At 54.9% G+C, this 13,322-nt stretch overlaps 1 protein-coding gene across 4 annotated transcripts in view; it reads right to left on the bottom strand.

Moving 5' to 3' along the window:
• The window catches only part of SEPTIN12 (septin 12), a 90,626-nt gene that overhangs the window by 57,381 nt on the left and 19,923 nt on the right, over window positions 1-13,322 (bottom strand). For 3 of the 4 annotated variants that reach the window (XM_059716978.1, XM_059716980.1, XM_059716977.1), the window contains exons 1-2: window positions 10,394-10,418; window positions 9,586-9,762 (exon numbers count right to left, since the gene is read on the bottom strand). In XM_059716978.1, coding sequence (XP_059572961.1) covers window positions 9,586-9,762; window positions 10,394-10,403 — 187 coding nt within the window. In that variant the 5' untranslated portion in view covers window positions 10,404-10,418. Of the gene's footprint in view, window positions 1-9,585; window positions 9,763-10,393; window positions 10,419-13,322 lie in introns of those variants that run through there. The other variant, XM_059716979.1, reaches the window with a different exon arrangement.

The following is a 13,322-nucleotide window of genomic DNA, read 5'->3' on the forward strand; positions in this document are numbered from 1 at the left end:
TGTCCAGGCAGGACACAAAGACAGGAAGGTGGAGGGTTTGGGCCACAACTGTGTAGAGCTGGTGGCAATGGGTGGTTCAGAAGAGGACTGGCTTGGTATCTCCCAGCCTGCTAAGATGGTGAGGTGGGGAGTGTCATGGAACCTGCCAAGGCAGGGGCTCCATGACGAGCTCTGAAGGGCTGGGGGATACTGGGGAGCAGGGACTGCCCTCATGCAGGATTTGGTCAATGTAGATGAAGACAGTATCTGGCAGCGCAGCCTTGATACCCTGGAGTAGGCAGCAGGGTGTACACAGCATGGACAACTCCATGTGCTGGGCCAGTGCAGCAGGATCTGCCCACCCCTTCCTGGCACAGTCCAGGGGGTCCCTGATATGGTTGATGTTGGCCAGGACCATCCTATGGCACACCCAGGGCATCTCCATCGCTGGCACCACCAGCTGTGGGTTTTTCAGCAGGGGCTTGGTGAAGAGGTTGGTGCCCTGGGCAACCATCTTTAGGGACCTAGAGGCAGAGACCAGTCACCAGGCCCTGACGAGGTCCTGGTAGAAATCCAGCAACTCTTCCAGGTCCTGCTTGTGGGGCACTCGCAGGTAGAAGAGTTGCCACTACCAACACAATACAGGAGCCTCTGCAGGGCTTGCAGGCAGAAGGTGTGGACCTGGCTGCCTATAGTCTGGCTGCCTATAGTTTGACCCAGTAAATAGCAATTCTTATGTTTGTATATTCTAACTGCCGTTGGCACTCTGTTTTCAACGTACAAGTACTGGACTTCGAAAACATTTGCTGTTTGACTGTATCTGCTCATCTGTCTCATCCTTTAATAACCTATCTTCATCAGGGCAAGGACTCTTCTGTTAGCACAGCATTTAACATGATATGGGCCTGCTCCTGACAGGAAACCGTAGCCATTACTGGAATTCAAACAGCAGGCACAAGTTTACAGTAAGTCTCCAGAGGCTGCTGAGCTCTGGAGACCTCAAAGTTTTCCTCCCGTACTTTCCTGGGAGTGGTCTTTATTTACATCTCACTGACTTGCATTTCATTCCTAACCCTTCTTATGTTGCTCAGTTCACCTGTATAGAAATCACTTGGTGCCCCACATAGTTTTTTTCTCTCTCTGCAGGAGGCCAAGAGGATGGATCCTTACTGTTTCACAGAGAGCTGCATCAGTGAAGATCCCGAGGCACTGGAAATGTGGAAGGGCTGGAGAAAACCAAGGAAATGGTTTGGGAAAATCGCTGCTGGGAAGGAATTATTTGCAGTTGCAGCTGTGTCAGAAGAGCAGAATGGGCTTTGAATTCCAGGTTGCTGCCAGAGGGGGAGACTCCTGTGTAACCAAGCCAGGGCCCCATAAGGGCACCAATGCAAATGGTACAAGGCGTGATTTCAGCAGAAGGCTCCTCTCCAAGCTGGCAAGCAGCTGGTGCAGCATGGTGTTGTGGGCATGCCCTGCCTGGGACCCCTGCACACACATCTGCTCAGGAAGTGTGTTGCCTGAGCAATAACACCCCCACATGGAGGTGCACAGAGGAGGCCTCCCCAAGCTGCCTTCTCAGCACACCCGCCTCCTGCCCCCCTCTGCTAACCGCCCAGCCATTTGGGCCCTATTTTCAGCTCCTCCAGGGGGGAGAAGTTTGACATTTGCTATTTTCCCAGCCCCCTCCCAACTGTGCCTGGGTGCTGAGCTGCAGTTTGGTGTGAAGGGCTCTTTGTTTGTCCCTCATTTGTCTCTTCCCACCCGTCTGCCAAGCCCCGCTTCACCAGCGGGGCTAGGGGCGGGAACTGCTCTCAGCCATGTAGGGGTGAGAGGGCCCAGGCAAGGGGGCTGTCAGGAGAAGGACTAAGATGGAGCTGCTTGCTGTTGTCGGTGACTGTCTGCCTGCATTACTGTTAAGCAACATGTTGGTAGTTACCGACAATGTCCTGGCCCCAGAGAAGCAGAGAGGAGTTTTGCTCTGGATTTCAGGACTGCAGCCAGGGTACTTCCAGCAAGCAGTCCCTGGAGGCCTCTTCTCCTGACATAACCAGCCCAGCTCTGGACCCTAACTCAACCCAGAGACAGATTCTAATATGCTTCCTAGCCCTTGGGGGTTTTGGGCTTAGCTGCTTCTGTTAGAGCAGGTTCTCAGGGTTTTTACACTCAAGCCCCTCCCCCCCCCCCAAATATATATATACATACCAGCTCTTAGCTTTCACTTGTTTCTTAACCTTAGACAATAGAGCAGTTCCTCTGTTGCAAAGAACTCAAAGCCCACAGCTGGTCACAATGCTCTGGATTCTTATTTGAAATGTCTGGGTCTATCTTGTGAATTGTGTGCAGGTGTTTGCACACCTAGTATTGGGTGGCACACAGGGGAACCCTTAAAAGGATCTTGGGGCACCTCAGGGTGCAGAGGCACCAGAATCTGTGCTGGAGAGCCCTTCCCTGCCAGGTGAGCTTGCACCTGCCACTGCCATAACCTTGTCAATGCAAGTGAAACTCCCTAAGCCTAAAGTGACATCAGTGCAATGTCTTTCCCCTGGCAGAACCCGCAGTGACCTAGCACAGATCATGCAGCTGGGTCTTGATGCTATGGCTCCTGTGCTACAGCAGTGAAGTGATACAGTCCAAGAGCACCTCCCACATGCCTTGTTATGGACCAGTTCTCTGCACATCTCTCCACACACACCTGCTGCTTTCCCTCCTCTGCCCAGCCCGTCCCAGCCCCATGCCTCCCTGTCTCTTGTCCTTGATTGTACAGCATTCCCCAGGTGCTGGTTAGAAGCAGCTCAGCATTTCACTGCAATGCATGGCTGTGGAGTTTGAGCTACTGAGCCCAGACTGTTCCCAGGCAGCCAAGGTGCAAGAGATCCCACCAGACTTTGACAGTGGAGGAGAGCAGGGCTACCATGGCAGCCCCTGCTGGCTAGCTCAAGGGAAAAGGAGCTGCACAGACCTGTGCACACCTTCAAGAGCTGAGGTAGGTGGGTTTTTTTCAGCTCCCATGGCTGGGATGCACTGCTTCCTTGTGCAAACCTTCCTCCTCTCTGCCCCATACCCAGCTGAGGTCAGGGGCTGCAGCTGCACGATCCTTCATTGAGAGCACTCTGCTTGGCAGGTATCCAATGGCATTTCACATCAGCAGGTGCCTGGCTGTGCTGGGTGGAAGGAGAGAGAGGCAGATGCCTTCTCGGTTAAGAACTGTATGCAATGCAAGCAACATCTAGGCCTCGCAGCTGCTGCTACCCATGGAGTTCTGTGGGCTGATCATGGAGCCGGGGTCCTTTAGCTACAAAGAACCTAAACTAGTGGCACCTACTTCTCTTCTCACACCCTCAGAGAGACATAGGACTGGAAGGGGCCTCAGGAGGTTATCTAGTGCAGCCCTCTAACCTAGGCAGGAGCTTCCCTTCAGGGTTAGCAGGTCACTGGACATGGGCGACTGGTGCTACCTTAGGGAGGGCATGTGCTTCCCCAGCATCAGTCAGTGACCGGGGGGGGACCCCCTGCAGCCAATCTCGCTGACTGGGGGGGGAGGTCCCCCAGTGGCCAATCGGACTAACCAGCAAGAACTTCATCTGGCATTCCCACTCCCTGGGTGGTACTCGCGGGGGCGGGCGGGCAGGCACTGGTGCTTCTGCCTGACCCCCTGCCTGTCACCTAAGCAGGGAGGGTGGCCTGTCAGGGGATGCACCAGCACTCTCAGGGGGTGCACGTGCACCCCCTATGAGTCGCCACTGCCACTGAGGGCACACAAAGTCTTCCAGGCTGGCTTGAGAACTCCTTGCCTCCCACACATTCCCAATAACAAGGAGGGGCTTGCCTAGACATCATGGAGCAGATAGCAACATTAGGGGCCCTGGTAGCCAGCATTCAGAACAAGGCTGCAGAGCCCCACACTGGTGCTCAGGGTGTCAGACTGTCAGTCAGTGGGAGGGGGCAAAACAACCCAGCTCTCCTCACTCCCATTCCTGGATCAACCTATGTGGGCTGCTTTGCCTTCTGTGGGGAGGTGTGAGTGCACAGAGGACCTTTGGCACTGTGATACAGGCAGATGGGGATATGTAACGGCAGAGAAGGGGCATGATACAACAGGGGCACCTTCTCAAACTGCTCTCATAGAGTTTGGGAGAGATGAGTTCAATTGCTTAGACCACTGCCAAGTACAGCAGACACATGTGAGTGCATGTGCACATGCAGATGATGCCTGATCAGGGACATCCAGTGGAACCTGGTGGGGATCATTGTGGGCCAGGGACAGGAGTTATCATCCATTCTGGTGTGGTCTGTGGCAAGGCCTCCTCACTTCTCCTGTCGGTAAAACAGAGGCCTTGCTCCTCCTGCAGTGGTATTGGGAGGCTTGGCCCATGTCTGGACAGGGCTTGGAGAGCCCCTGATGGCAGGCCTTATGGAAGAGCCCTTTGATCCAAGGCACTGACAGCTCCCCTGCAAATAAGTCTGCAGGAGGGAGTGGAAAGCCTAGCTGGCAGACCAGGCATTCATCCCAGCACACACAGGACAGAGGGAAAGCAGTGCTGAGGGAAGGAGCTGAAACAGGATTCATTAGGGACAGCACATGAAAAACAGGGTAAAGAGCAAAGGGTATGGGTTGGAGGCTCCAGGGGAACAGGGTGTATAATGCAACTGGTGAGAATCAAATGGGGGAAGAAAAGGGTAAAAAAGGGGAGAGAGGGAGACACAGGCTGGCAGGAACAGGGAGCTAGTCTGGAGATTATCAGCATGGGGGAGCGGAAAAGAAGAGAAGCCTGGATGCTGTTCCCTTTCCAGTTTTTAGCAGAGACCCCTGCCATACCCCTGTCTTGGTCTAGGTCAACCCTGCACCTTCTAAGCTCATTATCAGCCCTAATAAGCAGGAGTTTGGTGCTGGGGCTCTCTGGGGGCAGAAGGGTTAATGTCTGTCAATGACTGTAGGTATGCACATTCTTTTCCAGGCACTAACAGGCTGCAGCTTTCCAGGAGCCCCAGAGTCAGGTTACTGCGATGTCTCCTGCCCTGCCCCTTTCCCAAGCCACTGCCAGAATTGCAGGAAAGTGGATAATTGGAGTGAAAATAAAGAAATCCTCCCCCAGCCTCAGCCCACAATCCCCCTCCCAGTTGCCCAGTGGGGAGGAGCCATTACCATCCCTCCCAGTTGAGAGTTCCTTTGCTTCCATTCCCAGCCAGGCTGGGTCATATGATCCCCCCTTGGGTGAGGAAGGGGGATTAAGTAGGTCTCAGGAAAATTGAAGTCAAGGGACTTTGTCAGGTCCCCTGGGAAGAGGCCTAGTGTCATACTACCTGCCCTGGGACCTAATTCTCTGTCCCAGAGGCTGCAACATCCAACCCTTCACACATCCCAGACACAGGAGGCCCCTTTGCAGCCCTCCACTTCCTACAGACTTCCCTCTCACAAGTACCCCTGCCTCAGCAGCTTCTGGCACGCAGGAGAGGGCAGTGTGCAGAGACTGATCCTACTCTGCAGGGCATTTTCTGTGGAGCAGGCCATGGGGCACATCCCACAGGTCCTGCTCTCCTACCAAGGGCTGCAGAAGCTGGGGCACCCTAGGCAGAGAGAGAGAGAGCCAATGCACAGTGCCAGTGCCACCTGGCCAGGAGAGAAGGAAGCCAGTCCAGTCCCCTTTCCCTCCATGCACATAAAGAACACTCAAACCCATCAAGGGTCAAATGAAGGAGAGGCAGCTTCCTCCCCTGCCTCCCTCCTTATGCATAGAAGTGAATGAGTGTCACCAGCTGAGCTGGTGGGGAGCGGAGCCAACCTAATGCCACTACCTAACTTGGGTATGGGGCTCAGCAGGGTGGGGAGCTGCTGTACCAGGGGGCAGTCCTGACAAGCAAGGTCACAGCCTGTCCCCCTGCCCAACAAAGCACAGGCTCTGCATTTGCCCTCTGGCTTCCAAGTCTCTGGGGTACGCAGGGGCTGCGTCTCCTCTGTGCTCAGGAGAGTCAGAAACTTCCTGGGGGAGGACAAATGAGGCTGAGATTCTCCCAGGCCCCCTTGCCTCCAGGAGTGGGAGCTCTTGAGGAAATCCCATACATACTAGAAAGGGGGAGTGGCCCCTGGGTATGACCTGCCCCTTCTGGCATGTGCTCTCTCTGTATATATTCTTTAGTTAGTATAGAAAGGTGCATCTTTACCCAGCCTTCTGAATGACTTCAGACTAACACGGCAAACTACCTCTCTCCATTCCCAGGCTCAGTCATGGCTGCTCCCATCCACGAGGCAGGGGCCATGCAGGATGTCTTTGAGGGAAGACTATGTCTTGCTAGAGAAGCCCTCAAAGGTCTTTGCAAATACGAAGCCTCTCTCCGTGCTCCCCCCCACCTCAACCCCTGCTTTAAAGAGGGCATTGAGAGCTTGTCAACATGGGGCAATCGCCCACCATCCCTAGCATGCAATATGCTGTTCTGTGACTGCGGCTGTGCAGCAGCTCCTAGAGTGGATACTCTGCTCCAGGATAGACCTGGTGTCACCCCAGAGGCACTGCCCTACTTTGGATATGTGCTTATTGGCCCAAAGTGAGGGGACCTGTGTCCTGGAATAGAGTGTTGTAGGGGCACTGGTCTGCAAGAGAAGACCCCATGGAGCCTGTGCTGAGGGGAAGCAGGCCCAGCTCAGAGCAAGACACTGGGACATGGGGGACCCTAAGTAAGCCTGGGCTGGGCTTGGAGCCAGCAGTAGTCCCCTGTCTTCTCCTGAGGATTTCTGCCATATCTGTCTCTACAGCCCACACTGAGGCAGCTGGGATGCAGCTCCTAACCTATTCTGGGCAGAGCTTGCTGTGGACAGTGCCCAGAGATTACAGGGTGACATGAGGGTGGACACCAAGAGAGGAGGTAGCCCTGCCTTTCACTGAGCAACCAACATCTTGTCCCTTCAGTTCTGGCTCACTGATCTGCTTTCAGGGGGTACCTCTGGCTCTCCCAGCCTGTGCCAGTGGGTTGGGCAAGCTGCTGCTGCCCTCATGGTCCATGCCAGTCTGACATCCACCAGGCTTTCCCCAGATCTTCTCACTTGAGCAATGAGAGAACCTGGAAAATGTGGTCTCCTTCTCTTTTACCGTTCCTTCCCCAGAAGTAGTCAGGACAAGACCCTCTGTCTCCCTCACCTCCTGCACACTCAGCCCTGACCATGATAGCAAGGGGTATATAGCCTTCTAAGGAGGAAATGGCTTCATCTTCTAGTAAGGAGGAAGCACCAGTGGGAGCACTGAGCCACAGACTCCCCATCATAGGGGTATTTCATGCATGTGAGTAGCAGTGACTGGCTGTCCTGCATCTCATGCCCCTCTGGAGTGTCCCTACCACAAATCCCCAGAAAGAAGAAAGCATGTTGTACAGTCTTCACTGAGGTGACATCTTCTGAGGATTCTGCCAGCACTTCTCACCAGTCTAACTTTGGTCTGGTCTCAGCTAGCGGGTTGCCAACACGAGTGGTTGTCCCATGCTGGCCATCCCAGCACAACCCCTGCGAGGACACACCAGCTCATGGCTTTCCAGCCATTCTAAAGCAACATGAGTTGCCAAAAAACACCCCTTAGTTGGAAGGAAGGCCAGGCCTGCCCTTGGCAGCACTGCTGGTATAGCTCTGCCAGCATGGCACTCCTAGTGTGGACATGGTGTTACTGGCATGGCCACATCTGCACTAGGGGACCTTGCTGGCCTGGCTATGGTGGTCACCAGCTGCACTGTTTCCTGGCCTGACCAACAGAGCCCTACAGGTGGTGCTTACCTCACCACAGAGCATCTACCTTGGGAATTACACCAGGGTGGCAATGTCAACACAAATCTTCCCGCTGCCCTTTCTGGGTATGACTTTCTCCATGAAGACAAGACCTTTGGAGCTAACTAGTTCTCATTCGTTTTGTTGTGATGTCCCAGTCCCACTGTGGGGTCCCTGAAACCCTGAGGGATAGTCTCCCTATGCCTGAGTTTCCCCACTTGCAAAACAGGAGAAGACTTCTCTTTTGCCAGTGCTTTGTCTCTTTAGGCTGCAGCGCCATTGGGCAGGGACACTCTCTTCCAGTGCAGCACCTAGCACAACACATCAGACCCAAGCAAGCTCTCACTGAGCCTTTTCTTCTCTCTGCCCCATCTCCTACCACTTTCTCTCTGTTCCAGAGAGAACCACCAGCTACAAGATTCCTTATTATGTTTAAAGTGCCCTTCTCTGTAACCAGGTTTGCAAAGTCCCCCTTGGTCCCACATTACATTCTTAAAAGCTGGACCCAGTGTGTCATGTGAACCCTCTGCAGTGGGCCACCACACCCCAAGAGCATTGCAGAAGCATATGGCGAATGAGCTCAAAAACTCAGGGTACGTTTTCCCAGTCTCACTATGAACCAGCCCCTCTCCACTCCTCCCCGCCACAAAACCAGGAGCCCACCACCAGCCCGGATGGCCTGGGCCAACAATGTAGCCCTTGGGTTTCCTCTCAAAGGGGAATTGTTTTCTGCACATTTTCCTTATAATCTAAACAAGGAGAGTAGTCCTGCCTCGGAGGCAGGCTCCTCAGCCTGGAGCAAGGCTTGCCTTAATTACAATCTGTGAAATGCTAAAGTGGAGACAGTGCCACAGCAACAGCTGGTAATTGAAAGCTTTTCTTTCTCTCCCCTTCCTGTTTTAACAGACACAGGCTGGTTATTGTAGCTCCCCCCCAGCCCCTCCTTACACATTCTCCCCAAAGACCCAGACTTTTTCCAGGATCATGTTGTAGCGAAGCCCCACAGCGGGTTGGGTTTAATTGCCTGTGCTCAGCCCAGATCAGGCGGGAGCTGTACTCAGAGCTCTGCCTAGTGACTGCCACAGGCAGCACTGCTCAACACAGCTCCCTGCCCCACTCAAACCCTCTTGCCTCAACTCCCTCCACACACTCAAGTACACATGCTCATGGAACACACACATACACACAACACACACACAGCTACACTGCCTACTCCACACACACACTACCTACACCCCCATACATTCCCCTACCCAGTGCATTATAATGCACACCCACACAGTCCCTACACTGCCTTCCACATTGCCATGCACCCACTCCCTGCACACACATGCTCACCCAGCTAAGTACCCTCTGCACACACATCCCCTGAAGAGCCAGAGGCACCTTGTCTGCATTTCACTATGCTCCAAGATTTTCCCCATGGTCTAGATATGTCCAAATACTCCTAGAGTGACTCCTCCAAGCCTCCTGCTCTGAGGAAAGTGGCCAAGAAAGCAAGGCAGCAGCCCCAGCTTTCTCTTAGCCTGGAGATAGTCCTATAAGCTAGGGCTATTTTTTGTGTCACAGGAAAAGTTGCTTCCCCTGGTGTCTCTGTTCTGGGTTTCTGTGGGCCCTTAGCCAGTGGGGCTGTGCCTGCTTATGCCAGCAGGGAGCTTGGCCCCTTGATTGCATGTGCTTGTATGGGTCCACTTGCCATGCTGTACGGATCAACAGAAGGCAGCCGAGTTGCTGACAAGAATAGCTTCAGCCTGTGTCTGTTAAATGCCACTGCCCAGTGGTGCCAGACATAATGCCCAGCAGAGACAAACCTGTGCCTACTGCCAGTCCCCCAGCCTCAAAGTGTTCCCTGCCAGCCCTACCTTCGAAGTCGGAGAGGATCCCCTCTAGGTGGTCTTTGACAGACAGCTGAGACATCCTTGCTTCCCGGCGGCGGGTGACTCCACTCGACCCAGCTGCACCAGCTCTGCCTCCCTGCCTCTGGCTGCTGCCCTGCCCCCGACTCCCCTCCAAGCTCTCGAGCTCCTGCAGAACTTCACCTGGAGGGAGAGGAGAGGCTCAGGGCTGGGAAAGGCAAAGGGGAGGGGGCACTTCTACCTCCCCCACCCAGAAGCAACCACCCTCCACATCTAAGCCAGCAGCCAACTCCAGAACCCAGAGGGCTTCTGCCAGATGGGACAAGCAGTGGAAGAGAGAAGAAAGTGGATCCCCTCCCCCTGCCCAGGGAAAGAATGACAGACCCCCCCACCCCACTTCAGCCCACCCCCAGCTAAGCCCTGGCTGGGAGCACATTGGCTGGACTGGACTGCCTGTCCCTTCCTTGTACAGGAAAGGAGGGGAAAGAGGAGGAGAGAACCGAGGGAAAGGAAGCGTGGGGGATTCAGGCCCAGAGTTAAAGCAGTTATTGGCACGCTGCAGTCCAGGAGGGAGAAGGGGCCTGGAGGCTCTGTCAGGTCCCCCTGCAGCAGGGGCCTCTCTGCTTGGAGCAGGCCCACAGCAGCCACAGCCATCTTGGTTACCGCCCTCCCCACCCCAGGGGGCTCGGTGCCGCATCTCCTCAGTGCCCCACTCTGCCCCGGGCAGCCTGGGCTGAACAGTCCCTGGAATCCTTCCAGGAGAGGCTGCGACTCCAGCTCACAACAATGACCTGATTGTACCCAGTGCTCCTACCTGCCATCATGGCTCGAGCTGCCTCCACACACAGACGTTCCACAAAGGAGGCAGAGAGTGAGTGGAGAGCAGGAGGGACAGCCTCTGCGAGGGCCCAGCTTTGTGATGCAGGTAGTTCCCAACAGAGCATCACCTGGAGGGTCACTGGCTCCTACACCCTATTGGCCCGAAGAGCATGGTGCCCCTGAGCCAGACTAGGATACAGTGCCTGATACGTCAGCCAGGGATGTACAGCCCCCAGAGGAGGTGTTAGCATCATGCTGCAGAAGTGGAAGTTGAGCTGCCGGGGCTGAATTGGGGCATTCCTCTAAGCTCTGTCCCCATTCAAAATCCTCCCTCAGGGGAAGGGAAAGTGCCCATGATGGGATCAGGACGTTCTGTGGTGGAGGGGGCTTGGGTGCCCTTCTGGGCTCCTCCGGGGGTCTTGGTGCCCTGCTGAGCTTGGTGGTAGGAGGGTCTTGGCTACTTGGCTGCTCTTTGACCTGACAGCAATGGATTTTGCGATGTAGGGAGGTGGGTCTGGGGAGCTCTCTGGAGAGCCGTCTTCCAGAACCAGAAGGGACATTTCTCCCCTTCTCAACCATAGCAATAGCTGTGTCCATCCCAAAAAGCTGCAAAAGGCCTGGCACAGGGCAGTCCCCTCTGAAGCACAGTCCAGGGGGGCAGAGGGCTGCAGGTTGGGAGTGAGGGGCACTGCCAGGTTGGGGGGGCAGGGGGCTGCAGGTCGAGAGTGAGGGACATGGAGGGGGACTGTGGGTTGGGAGTGTGGGGGGCACTGGCAGCATCAGGGGGCTGCAGGTCAGGAGTGAGGAGCACCATTATGGTCCAGGGTGGCAGGGTACTGCAGTTTGGGAGTGAGGAGCATTGGCAGGGCTGGGGTCAGTGCGTCAGGAGTGAGGGGCAGCAGCAGGGCTGGGGGGGCTGTGGCTTGGCAGTGAGGGTCAAGAGAATGGGCAGGGGCAGGACACCAGCACGTCACTGCCCCCCCACAGTCACACTCCCCCGTCCCATCCCTCCCCACCCCCGGCATGTGACAGATGTCTTCTTTTTTGAACCTGGAAATATGGTAACCCTAATTCCAGGATAACCCGAGCTGCAGGTTGGAGGGTACCTGTCATGCCCCCAGGCCTGACCCGATCAGTGAGGGATGCTCCCATGCTCTGCTCCACCCCAAAGTCAAGCAAAAAGACTACTACGCAGAGTACTCCCCCCAGGCCCCCAGTCCCACACTAGGCTGTGAGGACAGCTACCTCATCTGCAAGCAGGAGTCCAGGCCCGGCTTCACCTCAGGGAAGAAGGGAAGCCATTGTGTGTCTGAAGGGGCTCCTTTCTGGCAGGGAAAGGGTTACCACTGCTGTGGGCTGCGCTCGGTCTGTCAGCGAGGGGATTGTGGCAGATGTGTGAGGGGGGAGGACAGAAATCCCTTCTCCAAACACATGATCCCCTGAAGGAGGCTTTCCCAAACTTCCCGGCTTGACACCTTTTAACCCAGAGGCTCAGCTGAAAGTAAACAGAGGAGCAGCTTAAAGGCATTCCTGGGCTCCCCCTGAGCTGGGCGGGAGGTGGGTACTCCAGGCCGGCAGAGATGCTTGCTCTGGGGAAGGGCCAGAGTTTGGCTGGGAGGGAAGCATCCGGGGAGGGTCAGCACGGTGCTCACCCACTGCAGTTACCCGCTGCTCAAGCTGGTAGAGTTATTCTAAAGACTTCACACCTCCTTGCACGCCTGACACTGACAGCCACAACCAGAGCATGCTATCCCACATCCTCCTCCGGAAGTGAACCTTCCCTTCCTTTGAAAAACCCAAGGGGGCCAACAGGAAGCAATGAAATGTGAACCAAAGGTCAGGCTGAGAAAAGAAGCAAACTTCATCCCAAAAAGCCCCTCACCACCCTGCTTGGGACAGATCAGAGGACTTTTCAAGTGCCATGGGGGGGAATGAGGGGGGGTGCCTAGGTCGGTATCACACTGTGAGAGAGGCCATCTCAGAGATACAGACAAAACAGCAGAGTCAGAAAACATCTGGGAGCGCTGGCCCATCAGGACGTGTTGCTTCAATGTACTTTGCATGGAACAGTGCCCTGCTGCATGCTGCCAGCCAAAGCTGCAGGAGTAGCCATGCCAAGTGGTCACTAGAGGAGCAACCAGTGAGAACAAGCCAAACAGTATTGTGCCAGTAGAGATGACAGCAAGTCACTTCCTCTACAGCTGCAGAAGTAGCCAGGCTAAAACTCCTGTGTTTTCAAAGCACGCCAAAAGCTCCTCTTCAGAGAGCAAGGCCCAACTCTGTCTCTGAGCAGAGGCAGTGATTGGCTGGATGGGTCTTTTCCTCACTGCAAGCATCTCCCTTCAGCGCCCTGCAGGGTGACACGAGTGATCCAGCACCTGGGCAGCTGTGAACCCTGACTGCTCTCGTGGTTGGGTTAAGCCCAGATCTGCAGACAGGATCCAGCAAACCCCTACAAGCTCTTGAGGCTCTTCAAGATGCCCTTCAGAAGGGACAGGTCTCAACAGCATACCCTGCTGGTGGACTCCCTGGTCAGCCCTCCATGCTCATTTTCTGTTAGTTGGACTGAGTTTCAATTTCTTGTCTGAAGGGATTAGAAAAGATGACTCTGAGCAGTGCCTCACACCCGGCTAACACCTCAGCAAGGGCTGAATGGAAAGGTGACAGGAAAAGGAACCCAAAGGACAGATAAAACTGGGTCCCTACTGATGGCTGCTCTGTAAGACAATACCATGATCAGAACATAGCCTCTAGTCAGAGGCAGGTTGCCATGTGTTGTGGCCATCTGGGATTATTCATCATTTGTTTATCACCAGGAACATGCTAAAGATGCAAAAGAAGGCCCTTAAGTGGGGATATACCATCCTAGTGGGGCAAAGATGCAGACAGATGCAGAAGGTCAGGAGGAGCTTGGAGGTTTCTTG

This window comes from Alligator mississippiensis, chromosome 13 (genome assembly GCF_030867095.1).
Source record: "Alligator mississippiensis isolate rAllMis1 chromosome 13, rAllMis1, whole genome shotgun sequence".
NCBI lineage: Eukaryota > Metazoa > Chordata > Crocodylia > Alligatoridae > Alligator > Alligator mississippiensis.